This window comes from Oncorhynchus clarkii, chromosome 18, assembly GCF_045791955.1.
Source record: "Oncorhynchus clarkii lewisi isolate Uvic-CL-2024 chromosome 18, UVic_Ocla_1.0, whole genome shotgun sequence".
In the NCBI taxonomy this organism is placed as follows: Eukaryota; Metazoa; Chordata; class Actinopteri; order Salmoniformes; family Salmonidae; genus Oncorhynchus; species Oncorhynchus clarkii.
The window spans coordinates 58010505-58026238 of NC_092164.1; the positions used below are offsets into that span (position 1 = coordinate 58010505).

Genomic DNA, 15734 nt, shown 5'->3' on the forward strand with positions numbered 1-15734 from the left:
TGTTTGGTGTGGTACATACTGCAGTAATCGTGTTTGGTGTGGTACATACTGCACTAATAGTATTTGCTGCAGTATATACTGCAGTAATAGTGTTTGGTGAGGAACATACTGCAGTAATAGTGTTTGGTGTGGTACATACTGCAGTAATAGTGTTTGGTGCGGTACATACTGCAGTAGTAGTGTTTGGTGTGGTACATACTGCAGTAATAGTGTTTGGTGCAGTACATACTGCAGTAATAGTGTTTGGTGCTGTATATACTGCAGTAATAGTGTTTGGTGTGGTACATACTGCAGTAATAGTGTTTGGTGTGGTACATACTGCAGTAATCGTGTTTGATGTGGTACATACAGCAGTAATAGTGTTTGGTGTGGTACATACTGCAGTAATAGTGTTTGGTGTGGTACATACAGCAGTAATAGTGTTTGGTGTGGTACATACTGCAGTAATAGTGTTTGGTGAGGTACATACTGCAGTAATAGTGTTTGGTGAGGTACATACTGCAGTAATAGTGTTTGGTGAGGTACATACTGCAGTAATAGTGTTTGATGTGGTACATACTGCAGTAATAGTGTTTGGTGTGGTACATACTGCAGTAATAGTGTTTGGTGTGGTACATACTGCAGTAATAGTGTTTGGTGTGGTGCATACTGCAGTAATAGTGTTTTGTGAGGTACATACTGCAGTAATAGTGTTTGGTGAGGTACATACTGCAGTAATAGTGTTTGGTGTGGTACATACTGCAGTAATAGTGTTTGGGAGGTACATACTGCAGTAATAGTGTTTGGTGTGGTACATACTGCAGTAATAGTGTTTGGTGTGGTACATACTGCAGTAACAGTGTTTGGTGTGGTACATACTGCAGTAATAGTGTTTGGTGTGGTACATACTGCAGTAACAGTGTTTGGTGTGGTACATACTGCAGTAACAGTGTTTGGTGTGGTACATACTGCAGTAATAGTGTTTGGTGAGGTACATACTGCAATAATAGTGTTTGGTGAGGTACATACTGCAGTAATAGTGTTTGGTGAGGAACATACTGCAGTAATAGTGTTTGGTGAGGTACATACTGCAGTAATAGTGTTTGGTGTGGTACATACAGCAGTAATAGTGTTTGGGAGGTACATACTGCAGTAACAGTGTTTGGTGTGGTACATACTGCAGTAATAGTGTTTGGTGAGGAACATACTGCAGTAATAGTGTTTGGTGTGGTACATACTGCAGTAACAGTGTTTGGTGTGGTACATACTGCAGTAACAGTGTTTGGTGTGGTACATACTGCAGTAATAGTGTTTGGTGTGGTACATACTGCAGTATGGATGGATGATGCTTTGCACAAACCACCTCTATGCCTGGGGGATAATCTGTGAAGAGGTCATATCAGGCCTAGCTAAAATAGCATGTGCATCCCAAATGTCAGCCTATTCCCTATTTAGTGCACTTATTTTATTTCTGAGCCATAGTGCTCTGGTCAAAAGTAGTGCACTACATAGGGAATAAGATACCATTTGGGACGCACATGACTAAACTGGTGAACTCTATTCTCCAATATGGGGAGCTAAACTCAAATGACGATTTATAATATCATTCAATACAACATTAATGTAATACAATACCACTTTAATCAACTCCCCCTCCAGGCTGTAAAGCCAACAGAGACAGATTGACTAAGCATTTGCACCAACCGGATATTCCTATGACCACAACGAGTTGCCACTACGTTTGAAGAGGAACTTGCACTAACGCCCTGGACCACAGCTAGACAATCCCAACCTTATATAATATAATATATATGCCATTCGAGCAGACACTTTTATCCAAAGCAACATTTTATCTATGTGTGGTCCCAAAAACAAAGGCAGAGTAAAACATTAAACTGTCGTAACGCTGACTGTGCAATTCATTCATCCCCTCTCACTTAGAATAGAATAGGCCTCCTCCTCTACACATTGATTTAATATGGCTTTGGTTCTTCTGGGATTGATTACAGTAGCCTAAACGATGAGCAAAAAACACTAACGGACAAAACGCTAGCCTCTTTGATGTAATGACAGAGTGCAGCACAGAGAGGGTGCAATTATCACTTCAATGTTCATTCACTAACGTCTCACTGCCTACCAGTCAGTCCTTCACATGTGCTTCATTCCATTAGGAAATCAAGATGTCAGAGCTGAGGCGAAAACAACTTTTCAACAGTAGACGCAAACGTTTCATTACAGCTGCTGTAAACGCCATTCAAGTAGAAGTGGGGAGGACGAGGAGGAAGAAACAGGGGGACAGTTACAGGGAAGGAATCGGAGAAAGAAGTTACAGTTACAGGGAAGGAATCAGAGAAAGAAGTTACAGTTACAGGGAAGGAATCAGAGAAAGAAGTTACAGTTACAGGGAAGGAATCAGAGAAAGAAAGGGACTATGAAGGTATGGAGGGAGATCTTCAGTCTCCATCCCCAGTGTCCTGCACAAGAGTGAGTATGATCGACCGGGTTTACACCGGGCTCTCTCACACAGCACAAGATGGTGGTAACCCACCGAGCTAAAGCCTCTGCAATAGCTTGGGGAACTAACATAAGTCTCTTGGTCTCAGGCAAGGAAGCTATCACAAGGGCCAGAATTTACTAAGGACAATAAGGAGGAGTGGAGGGGAAGAGAGAGTTCCTGTTTTGGATAACCAGTATCATGAACAAGAGTAAAGGAACTTTAGATCAGAATAGACAGTTGCTAAGGATAACGTTGAAAAACCCTTGCTGCAAAGGCACACTGTAATATAGACACTGTACTGTAGATACTATACTGTAGATACTGTACTGTAGATACTGTAGATACTGTACTGTAGATACTGTACTGTAGATACTGTACTGTAGATACTGTACTGTTGTCACGCCCTGGTCTTAGTTATCTTTGTTTTCTTTATTATTTTGGTTAGGCCAGGGTGTGATATGGGTGATTTATGTGTTTTGTCTTGTCTAGGTTTTTTTTGTAGATTTATGGGGTTGTGATCAGTTTAGGTGTCTAGGTAAGTCTATGGTTGCCTGGATTGGTTCTCAATCAGAGGCAGGTGTTTATTGTTGTCTCTGATTGGGAGCCATATTTAGGCAGCCATATTCTGTGGGTATTTTGTGGGTGATTGTTTCCTGTCTTTGTGTTTTATGCACCAGTTAGGACTGTTACGGTTTTCACGTTTATTGTTTTGTAGTTTGTTCATGTTTGAGTCTTCCTATTAAAACCATGGACACTTACCACGCTGCGTATTGGTCCGATCCCTGTTTCACCTCTTCAGAGGAAGAGGAGGAAGAAAACCGTGACAACTGTAGATACTGTACTGTAGATACTGTAGATACTGTACTGTAGATACTGTAGATACTGTTGATACTGTACTGTAGATACTGTAGATAATGTACTGTAGATACTGTAGATACTGTCCTGTAGATACTGTAGATACTGTACTGTAGATATTGTACTGTAGACACTGTAGATACTGTAGATACTGTACTGTAGACACCGTAGACACTGTAGATATTGTACTGTAGACACTGTAGATACTATACTGTAGATACTGTACTGAAGATACTGTAGACACTGTAGACACTGTAGATACTGTACTGTAGATACTGTAGATACTGTAGCTACTGTAGACACTGTAGCTACTGTAGACACTGTAGATACTGTCCTGTAAATACTGTACTGTAGACACTGTAGATATAGCACTGTAGATACTGTAGATACTGTACTGTAGATACTGTAATGTAGATACTGTAGATACTGTAGATACTGTACTGTATACACTGTAGATACTGTAGATACTGTAGCTACTGTAGACACTGTAGATACTGTACTGTAAATACTGTACTGTAGACACTGTAGATATGGCACTGTAGATACTGTAGATACTGTACTGTAGATACTGTAGATACTGTAGATACTGTACTGTAGACACTGTACTGTAGATACTGTACTGTAGACACTGTAGATACTGTACTCTAGATACTGTAGATACTGTACTGTAGATACGGTACTGTAGATACTGTAGACACTGTACTGTAGATACTGTAGATACTATACTGTAGATACGGTACTGTAGATACTGTAGATACTGTACTGTAGACACTGTACTGTAGATACTGTAGATACTGTACTGTAGACACTGTAGATACTGTAGATACTGTACTGTAGATACTATACTGTAGATACTGTAGATACTATACTGTAGATACGGTACTGTAGATACTGTAGATACTGTACTGTAGACACTGTACTGTAGATACTGTACTGTAGACACTGTAGATACTGTAGATACTGTACTGTAGATACTATACTGTAGATACTGTAGGCACTGTACTGTAGACACTGTACTGTAGATACCGTACTGTAGACACTGTAGATACTGTACTGTAGATACTGTAGATACTGTACTGTAGATACTGTACTGTAGATACTGTACTACTATACTGTAGATACTGTACTGTAGATACTGTAGATACGGTACTGTAGATACTGTAGATACTGTACTGTAGACACTGTATTGTAGATACTGTACTGTAGACACTTTAGATACTGTAGATACTGTACTGTAGATACTATACTGTAGATACTGTAGGCACTGTACTGTAGACACTGTACTGTAGATACCGTACTGTAGACACTGTAGATACTGTACTGTAGATACTGTAGATACTGTACTGTAGATACTGTACTGTAGATACTGTATACACTGTAGATACTGTACTGTAGATACTGTAGACACCGTAGATACTGTACTGTAGATACTGCACTGTAGACACTATAGACACTGTACAGTTGATACTGTAGACACTGAACATACTGTAGATACTGTACTGTAGACACTGTAGATACTGTACTGTAGATACTGTAGATACTGTAGACACTGTAGATACTGTAGATACTGTACTGCAGATACTATAGATACTAAACTGTAGACACTGTAGATACTGTACTGTAGACACTGTACTGTAGACACTGAATATACTGTAGATACTGTACTGTAGACACTGTAGATACTGTACTGTAGATACTGTAGACACTGTAGATACTGTAGATACTGTACTGTAGATACTGTAGATACTAAACTGTAGACACTGTAGATACTGCACTGTAGATACTGTACTGTAGATACTGTACTGTAGGCACTGTACTGTAGATACTGTAGATACTGTACTGTAGACACTGTAGATACTGTACTGTAGATACTGTAGATACTGTAGATACTGTAGACACTGTAGATACTGTAGATAGGGCACTGTAGATACTGTAGACACTGTAGATACTGTAGATACTGCACTGTAGATACTGTAGACACTGTAGATACTGTAGATACTGCACTGTAGATACAGTACTGTAGATACTGTACTGTAGATACTGTACTGTAGGCACTGTACTGTAGATACTGTAGATACTGTACTGTAGACACTGTAGATACTGTACTGTAGATACTGTAGATACTGTAGGTACTGTAGATACTTTACATACTGTAGATACTGTAGATACTGTACTGTAGACACTGCAGATACTGTACTGTAGATACAGTTGACACTGTAGATACTGTACTGTAGGCACTGTACAGTAGACACTGTAGATACTGTACTGTAGATACTGCAGATACTGTAGATACTGTACTGTAGATACTGTAGATACTGAGGATACTGTACTGAAAATACTGTAGATACTGTAGACACTGTAGATACTATACTGTAGATATTGTAGATAATGTACTGTAGATACTGTACTGTAGATACTGTAGATACTGTACTGTAGACACTGTAGATACTGTAGGTACTGTACTTTAGTCATTGTACTATAGATACTGTAGATAATTTAGATACTATACTGTAGACACTGTAGATACTATACGGTAGATAAGGTAGACACTGTAGATACTGTACATACTGTACTGTAGATACTGTAGATATTGTACTGTAGATGCTGGAGGTACTGTAGATACCGTAGACACTGTAGATACTACAGATAATGTAGATATTGTACTGTAGATACTGTAGACACTGTAGATACTATAGATACTGTAGATATTGTACTGTGGATACTGTAGATACTGTAAATACTGTAAATACTGTAGATACAGTAGATACTATAGATACTATAGATACTGTAGATACGGTAGTTACTGTAAATACTGTAGATACTGTAGATACTGTAAATACTGTAGATACAGTAGATACTGTAAATACTGTAGATACAGTAGATACTGTAGATACTGTAAATACTGTAGATACAGTATATACTGTAGATATGGTAGATGCTGTAAATACTGTAGATACTGTAAATACTGTAGATATGGTAGATACTGCACTGTAGACACTGTACTGAAAATACTGTAGATACTGTAGACACTGTACTGTAGATACTGTAGATACTGTACTGTAGATACTGTACTGTAGATACTGTAGATATGGTAGATACTGTACTGTAGGCACTGTACTGTAGATACTGTACTGTAGATACTGTAGATATGGTAGATACTGTACTGTAGGCACTGTACTGTAGATACTGTAGATATTGTACTGTAGGCACTGTACTGTAGATACTGTAGATATTGTACAGTAGATGCAGTATATACTGTAGATACTGTACAGTAGATAATGTACTGTAGATCTCTGCGTATGTTTTCTGCTATTCCCCAGAAAAGATTAAGAGTATCATAAAGCATCCCATTTATTATGTTCTGGAGTCACCATTCCTATATGATATGATCTGTGACTTCAGAACTAGATAGCTGCTGTAGAGAGCAGTCAGTGTACTGCAGAAAGCAGCATGTACCTGTAGCCAACCAGCATGGATGTGGGTGTGGCCATACATATGTAGGATCTTCATTTGAGCCAGTTTGCAACAGGAAATGTAAAATATTATTTGGATTATAATTAATTGACTTTTCTATACATTTTTCATCAAGGAAAATCAGGTCTGAAACATCAAAGTGGAAATTACAAACTTCAGAAGCTTTTTTAAACCTCAAATACACTACAAATTTAAAATGTCCTCCATTGCAGGAAAGTTCTCCTGTAACAGGGTGACAAAATTAAGATCCTACATCGGTATGTGTCAGACTCAGACCCTCCAGGAAAAGCGTCTGCCTCTGTCTCAGACCAGCCCAGTAGAGTCCCTCCACACCGGGACACTCTCTTACAGTTGAGTGTGTGTATGGAGATCATACTGTAAGTAGTGAGAGGAAAACATCTCATCTGTTGCCTAAATATATACAATACAAATCTAGTTAATCAAGCATTCTGTTTGTATAGAGCAGTATACCGGCATAAACTGATCTAACAGGCATCTGTGTGCATCAATGCAGAAACTAATAAACAAAGTGTGTTTATATCGCCAGTTGCCACAAGCTTATGTACCCGCTTTCCACATGCAGGCAGCAGCCTCCAATAAGATTTCTAGATTCAGAAGCCGGGATGTCAAAATAGATTTATCCGCTTTGAGAGGCACTAAGACATATTACAAAAAAAACGTTAAGCAAGACTAACTGACTACATGTTTTCTTTTCAATGTTGTTCAAGGGTCAAGCCGGTCTCGTGCGGGGTCAGCCCCAGTGAAGACCCAAGCTCAGGGACAAATATCTCCGTCTCTTTCACAAGTTGGAACAAAAGACAGAACGCTGTTTGTTCACAATGTGCCCAGAGGAGCGAGAGAAGGGGGAAAAAACACTGCAAACAGCCAAGACCTTCTGTGGGAAAACAGCTGCCTGGAGCTGCTAAGCATTTCAACTGTACGCTCACACACACCTACAGATAACCCATTTCAACTGTACGCTCACACACACCTACAGATAACCCATTTCAACTGTACGCTCACACACACCTACAGATAACCCATTTCAACTGTACGCTCACACACACCTACAGATAACCCATTTCAACTGTACGCTCACACACACCTACAGATAACCCATTTCAACTGTACGCTCACACACACCTACAGATAACCCAACCTAAAAAGGGACAGGAGAGCATTCTGAGTTCACAAAAGCTGTCTTGGGACAATAACCTCTTAATTGCTAGGAAGCCCTGCTATTCTATAGACTATATTAATAGGAGAGGTGGGACCAAATGTTTGAACTTTTAACACAATATTCAGTAAATGTTTCATATTGTGATGGCTGGTTATGATTCGTTTGCATTATTATAATACATTGCAAAATGGCATTGGGTAGCACGGCTGGCAGACCTATATATCAGGCTTTTAATTAGCTGGCTTATCTGAGAATTAAAATTGAGTGTAGCATAGGGATCTGATCTGATTCTGGAATTCTAAGAATATGATATACTTCACATGGAAAAGTTAACCTTTACTGACCCTATCCTGTTCTATAATAGAAAAGCCACAGCACGTGTGTAGGTGTATATGTGTGTGTGTGCATTTTCAGCATATAGGTATGTATGTGTGCGTGCAGGCGTGCGTGCGTGTGTTGGCTGCTCTAGCAATCCAACATGTCCTGTGTAAGAACTGGGGTAATTGTTCTGCTCTGTTACAGCATGTTAATGGGATCGAACCCAACCTGTGGAGTGTTTGTGTTAGCTCTAATTCCACACACACTCCCTTCAAACACACATAGACACGCATGCACACACGCACTAGCACAAGCTATTGATCATTGTTTATGTTCATATCAGTTGCAATAACACATGCAAGGAAGTCATTGTTTACCGCAGAGTCAGCAGATCCCCAAGAGCAAATAAAGTAACTGTAGCAATTTGATTTGAGACGCACCAATTATAAACAGGAGGTAATCCTTTGAAAACAGAACTGTAACAACATAAAGCGTTTAAGATATTATGAATAATCGTCTGAATTCATCTCACCTGCTATTGATAAATGTAACGCAAACATTCCAAAAACATACATACATGCTTTATTCCTTAATATAATATCTGCCCAGGAATTGTACTCTTTGATATTCTCAGAAACGTAATATTTTAAGAGAGATGCCCTTATGGGCAGATGATTATGGTCGCCAGGACAAATGGAGTGCTGTATATTCAACCCCACACTAACTACCGTAGTAATACTATACTATGCTAGCCTATTTCGCCACCTCTTAATTACACTCTTATCCAGAGTTACATACAGGAGGGTTAAGTACCTTGCTCAAGGGCGCATCAACTGCTTTTTTCACCTAGTTGGCTTTGGGATTCAAACCCACAATATTTCAGTAACTGGCTGAACGTTCTTAACCGCTAGGCTACCTGCCACCCCTCATCTCTCACTGAACGTGACTCAGTAGGATGAGCACCTCACAATGTTACCCAATCCACATCATCTCACACCTGGAGACTAGGGACGCATTCATCAGGGTACATCTTAGCGAAATATTTTTCAACGTAAAACCATAACAAGCGTTTCTTATTGGTTAAGTTCAGTTGACAAGGGAATTACCATCATGGGTTTGGTGCTGAAGCGTAGTTTCCTCTTCTGAGGGATATCCTCCTTCTCTTCTTCTGGTAGACCAGGGATCTCAGTAAGATCATTCCCAGGGTCATAGATGACATCATCATCACCATATAGGTCATTGTCAGGGTCAGTACAGCTCTCCCCCCAACCCTGGTAGCACGCGTCCCCGTCCGTGTTAAAAATCACCCTTTCGTTCCCACTGTATTCCTCATTGGGCACTTCTGCCTGGTCCTCTGGAGAAACCCTGGACCCGGAGGAAGCCTTCTCCATCTCCACCTCCTCCCCAAGGGCCTCTGCCTCCTCTTGGGCTTCATCCTTGGCTGGGGTGGCTGGGATGGCTGGGGTATCCGGGGTGTCCTCAGAAGTCTTGTCCCCGACAATGGTGTCAGTCGTGGGCCTTGAGTCCATGCAGACTCCCTCCGTCTCTCTGAAGGTTTCGGTTTCCTCCGCCTGTTTCTCATCACACGATCCGTTCACCTCGCCTCCGTTGGTGGTGGTCCTTACGGGATGTCTCTCTCTGTCCCTCTGTTCTAACTCCCCTGCTGTCTCCTCTCTCTCCTGGGGCTCCTCCTGCTGCGGGACGGGTTTTAGCTCCACTGCCTCTGACAGCGGGCTGGGGCTGAGGAGGTCCTCTGAGGACGAGGATATGGGGAATTTTCCCCCCACGCGGATCCTGCACCCTCCGCCAGGCACTGGGGACTGGCGCGAGTCGTCTTCGCTGACGTCGCTGTGCCGGTGGGAATTGTCAGGGGAGTATAGTGCCCGGCCTCGGTAGCCTCGCCGGAACGGACCCTCGCCCCCTCCTCCCCCTCCCTGTTGGTCGACGTTCTCAAACACAGCACTCAGCTGGCTCACTGTGGGTGACTGGGCTTCTGTTCTGGAACACAGCGAGTCCAGGGAGTCTGTGCTGCCCCTGTTGGAGCGCGCCCCTCGCCAGTCGTCCAGGTGCTCATAAGAACCCCTCTTCTCCCGACCGTAGGAGTAGACAGGTGACTGGGAGGCGTCGCGCGACTGCTGCTCAAACAGCCTCCTGGTCTCTATGACCTTTGACCCTGCACTGGTTCGGTCTGCTGTAGGGTGCTGCGTCAGCTTGATGACCGAGCCGTCCGCCTTGTTGATGAAGTTGGTGGGCTTGGTTATCTTCTGAGGCGATGGGTCTTCTCGTCTGGTGGCGGCGACGGTGCTCTCTGTGCCCTGCATCTGCATGAACATGTCCTTGATGCGGCTGACGTGTGCGCCATACTGTCGTCCTCGACGCTGGGTGACCCGCTCTGGGTCTTTGAGCTGGGGCTCTTTGCTGTCCTGCCGGGGCGGCTGGTCGAAGGCCTTCTTCAGGGCCTGGAACTCTGTCCTATAGGCGTTGCGGTGAGGGGAGGCGCTCCGGAGAGTGGTCCTCTCCCCCGAGGCCTCCGTCTTCAGCATAATGGTGTCAGAGGCGAGGAGGCGGAGGGGATCTCAGCAGCATCGCTGGGCCTTCATCTCACATATATTACTGTAGCGTCCAGCGAGTGCCCTGCCTGTGTGATTATCACTGTGATTTGATTTCACACTTCATTTGGGGCAATGGACACCTGGGAAAGATAAGGAGATGCCTGTTAGATACAAGAGTTACCAAGCAACCTGTCATTGTCAAGAGGTCGCTCCTCTTTTCAGTTCGCTGCAGCTAGCAACTGGGACCTGCTGAAAAAAACTGTCAAACTGGACAGTTTTATCTCCATCTCTTCATTCAAAGACTCAATCATGGACACTCTTACTGACAGTTGTATTGTTGTCTCTACCTTCTCGCCCTTTGTGCTGTTGTGTGTGCCCAAAAAATGTTGTACCATAGTTTGTGCTTTTTGCCTTTTGGCAGGTCGTCATTGTAAATAAGAATTTGACTTGCCTAGTTACAGAAACATTAATAAAAAAAATATATTAAAAAAATAGTGAGGTTTTACACTACAGCATGATGGGGAGATTCGAAAATGTCACGAACATCACCATTTCTATGAATCTGAAGTGAAAGTGCAAGGTAATCACAGACAACGCTTAGCACAAGACGTGCACTGAATGTAAAAAGGTATTTGCCCTCTAAAAGGATCTGTTTAGAAAGTAGTGTGTTTACCCATTTATCTAATCAATACACAGTTACTCACGTAGAAGATAAAACATGCACTGATCAATACGGACGATGGAAATCATGTGGGCCACTTGCAGTTATAAATCGGGTGTTTCAAATTTATAACAGCAATAAGGCATCTCGGGGGTGTGTGGTATATGGTCAATATACCATGGCTAAGGCCTGTATCCAGGCACTCCGCGTTGTGTCATGCATAAGAACACCCCTTAGCCATGGTATATTGGCAATATACCACACTCACAGCTAGACACACCCACTTGAGAGCCAGGCCCAGCCAATCAGAATATTTTTTTCCCCACAAAGGGGCTTTATTACAGACAGAAATACTCCTCCGTTTCATCAGCTGTCTGGTAGGCTGGTCTCAGACAATTTCGCAGGTGAAGAAGCCGGATTTGGAGTTCCTTGGCTGGTGTGGTTATACGTGGCCTGCGGTTATAAAGCTGGTTGGACGTAATGCAAAATACTCTAAAATGACGTTGAAGGTGGCTTATGGTAGAGAAATTAACATTTCATTTTCTGGCATCTGATCTGGTGGATATTCCTTCAGTCAGCATGCCAATTGCACTCTCCCGCAAAACTTGAGACATCTGTGGCATTGTGTTGTGTGACAAAACTACACATTTTAGAGTGGCCTTTCATTGTCCCAAACACAAGGTGCACCTGTGTAATGATCATGCTGTTTAATCAGCTTATTGATATGCCACACCTGTCAGGTGGATGGATTATCTTGGCAAAGGAGAAATGCTCATTAACAGGGATGTAAACAAATGTGTGGAAAAAATGTGAGAGAAATAAGCTTTACGTGAGTATGGAACCTTTCTGGGATCTTTAATTTCAGTTCATGGGACCAAAATGTTGATTCAGTATAGTTTACTGCCACACCCACTGCCCCGGCCGTAGCATTCTGCATGGTCATCACGATTAATAACTGGTCTGAAGGACAGTTCAGCTCATAAACACACAGGCAGGCCAGACGGTTTTAGGGAAAGGATGCAAGGGGGAGTTGTTTAAACACCACAAATAACTGTGATATAATCAATTGCTAAAAAATAATATTGTGGATTCCATTTGTTTACAATCATAAGTATGTATAGGCTACATAACATACTGTTAATGTAATTTGAAAATGTCATTTTAATTTCATTATCAAATGTGTTTTCATGTGTTACTACTATTCTATTACTGTACTTTCATCATACCACTACCCTGTTTGTGAGATTCAAATAGCTTATTTGCTAATCCCACATAGGCTACAATGTAAGATATAAATGGAGAACATTAAACCACGACACACAACCGCAGAGAGGTGGTTAGAGCGTTGGACTAGTAACCGGAAGGTTGCAAGTTCAAACCCCCGAGCTGACAAGGTACAAATCTGTCGTTCTGCCCCTGAACAGGCAGTTAACCCACTGTTCCTAGGCTGTCATTGAAAATAAGAATTTGTTCTTAACTGACTTGCCTGGTTAAATAAAGGTAAAATATATATATTTTTTAAAGATACATGTTACAATGTTACAAAGTGAAAAGATATCGGATGCCGCCAGCAGTGGTTTGTGTAGCACCCAGTTCAGCAGGACTCAAGTCAACGAATGACAAATTGCAACATTCTGCGAACGCACCCCTTTGCTACTGTGATAAACACGATCAACGTACTATAGACATTTTCGTAAAGCAGCAGTAGACTATATAGTCTATCCGCCAAGCCATTTCATCAACGTCCCACATAAATGGTAAACTTCGAGATGCAGAAGATAAAACTGAAACGTGTAACATTGTATCAGCTCGAGCTCTATCCTACATCCAACGAACAGATAGACGCGCCTCACCCGCACAGGTCATGGTGGTTGACAGCTCCATATGAACTGTATATTCTGATAAATTATTTAATTTCACTAGCCCATGTACAAGGAAAACGCTACTGCATAGTGTTGTTGATCATTTAGAAAAAGCAGAAGTTAACTGTTTACCACACATAGGCTACCCTTTCAACAATGCACAACAAGAGTGACTTACGTTAATTGCTTCGTGTGATGAATGACCACAACTTAAATATAGTCCCGTAAAAATTCACATAGCATACTCTGCTTTCGTTATAAATCCCATCGAATACGACATTTCCATTCAAGCCCGTCTATAGTCCAGTATTGTGTCGCCCTATCGAGACACTACAAGCCGTGATCTACACATCGCTAGACAACGCCATTGCAGGCAATGGGTGATGCTGACATGCACATTGGGTGAGTCGACGCTATTAAATATTCCATCTCAATGAGAGGTCTGCAACTGCGTGTTTTCTAAGGTGAACACATCTTATAAATCTTAATCAACGAGTATCGAAAACATACTTTACATTTAGGAAATATGATGTTTTGCTAATGGCATACACATGTGACAGGTGTTTAACCTTTTCGCAGTAATGGTTTGGTCCAATAATATGCATGGAGGGGGTTCCACTAAACTGCAGTCTGGCAGAAATACCACCACAAATAACTTTACTGGCTTTATTACTGTATCGAGCTCCAGCACAACACAGACCACGCGGGAAGAAATATCAATTTGTAAACGTTTTCATCAGTTGTTATGTTGGTGTTGGATATTCACACAGATTATGTCGTCAATAGCTTCCATCTGTAACATTAAAAGTCAAAGTCAAAATGTTTAATATAAATGGTAGTTTAAATGGCTAGTTGCGAGACAAAGCTAGCCTATCACGTACAGTAGATATAACAGATAATGCAGATGTGTGTGTTAAACTGAGAAAAACATGTAAAGTTATTTTGATTTATTATATTCATTAATCTAAGGACCATTATGCCCATAGCCTACTTAGCCTACTATCTACCTAAGGGGTCAAATGTAACAATACACACAATATTAATCTAAGAAAACAATGCTGCTTTTGAATAAAAGTATCGGGTCAAGAAAGCCAGCCTCTGGCATGTGGCTGACTGGGCCATGTGATTAAGAATGGAGAGCTTTGTCTGAAAGGTTCTCATTATTCCTTTTCTAATGTGGGGACGCCATTTTAATAATAACAACATCATGCACTTCACTCTCACAAAAAATACACACTAGTGGTATTACTAGTATATGCTTCACTACCCTATTCGCTTGACATGCTCAGAATGGGGATGCAATGACGAAAGGGGAGAGGATCAGGTTTAATACAGTTCATTGCGGAATAAATAGATTTCTTATTGGCATGATGATCAGCTGGATCAAATGCTTGTCTGTTTAGAAAATGAGAATCCAGGACAGAGAGTGAAGGCATGTGCTCATTTAGCAAAATTCTTGACCAACATTGTTTCCCCCACTGAATATATTGTTTTGTCCTCGACTGGCCAATGAATGGGAATCCTCATATACAGTAGACTATGGTATATTATGCGATACTGTACATGACACTTCATAACCATATCTACCCACAAGCACTAGCACCCCAAATCTGTACACGTTGCTAAGCAACCTAAATATAATCTTGGAAATTGAGAGAGAAAAACAACCTGACTCTGCAGAGAAGAGGAGATGCCATGCCAACACACCAAAATCAAGATCATAATAAAACAATCCCTTTACACAAAGTATAAGATGCTAATGCATCATTCATAACACACACACCATCATTGATCACAGCCAAATATAGGTATGCCAGTTATAAAGACCATTAAAAGTGTGTCCTATCTGTCCTCTGCGTAATACACTCCAAGGGAGCAAGATGGAGATTTAAGAGTCAGATGGACCATTCTTTCCCTTACCAGGACCCTTAGCTGAGCTGAATAGGCCAAATAGCAAAGGGGGCTGAGAGGCTGAGCATGACCATCTGTCTGCTGGCTCTCCACAGGGGGGAGAACAGATTTTAATAGACTTCTCAGTCATCTCACTGCCCTCTTTACAGCTGGGTTTATACAGTGGAAGGAGGGGTGGTGGGGATGGAGGGGTTATGTTGGTCACGCAAGGTCAATAGAACATGCGCATAATTTTGGAAGAAAGGAACAGAGCGAGAGAAAAAGAGAGAGAGTTTGTTAATTTATTAGATTATCTAAATTAAAATAGTGATGATGTTTACAATTGGTGAAATTGCATCACACCCGTTTTTATGATAGGCGTTATGATACCCATTTGATAGAGTGCGGGAATGATATTTTCCAGCTTCTGCGCCAGATGTACCGACCAATGAAAGCGCGAGCGTTC

At 41.6% G+C, this 15734-nt stretch overlaps 1 protein-coding gene across 1 annotated transcript in view; it reads right to left on the reverse strand.

The window, feature by feature from the left end:
• Positions 1-13755, reverse strand: part of LOC139373779 (protein phosphatase 1, regulatory subunit 9A) — a 102341-nt gene extending 88586 nt beyond the window's left edge. Inside the window, exons 1-2 of the mRNA XM_071114760.1 lie at positions 13557-13755; positions 9410-10995 (exon numbers count right to left, since the gene is read on the reverse strand). Coding sequence (XP_070970861.1) covers positions 9410-10846 — 1437 coding nt within the window. The 5' untranslated portion in view covers positions 10847-10995; positions 13557-13755. The remainder of the gene's footprint in view (positions 1-9409; positions 10996-13556) is intronic.
• Positions 13756-15734: the final 1979 nt, after the last annotated feature.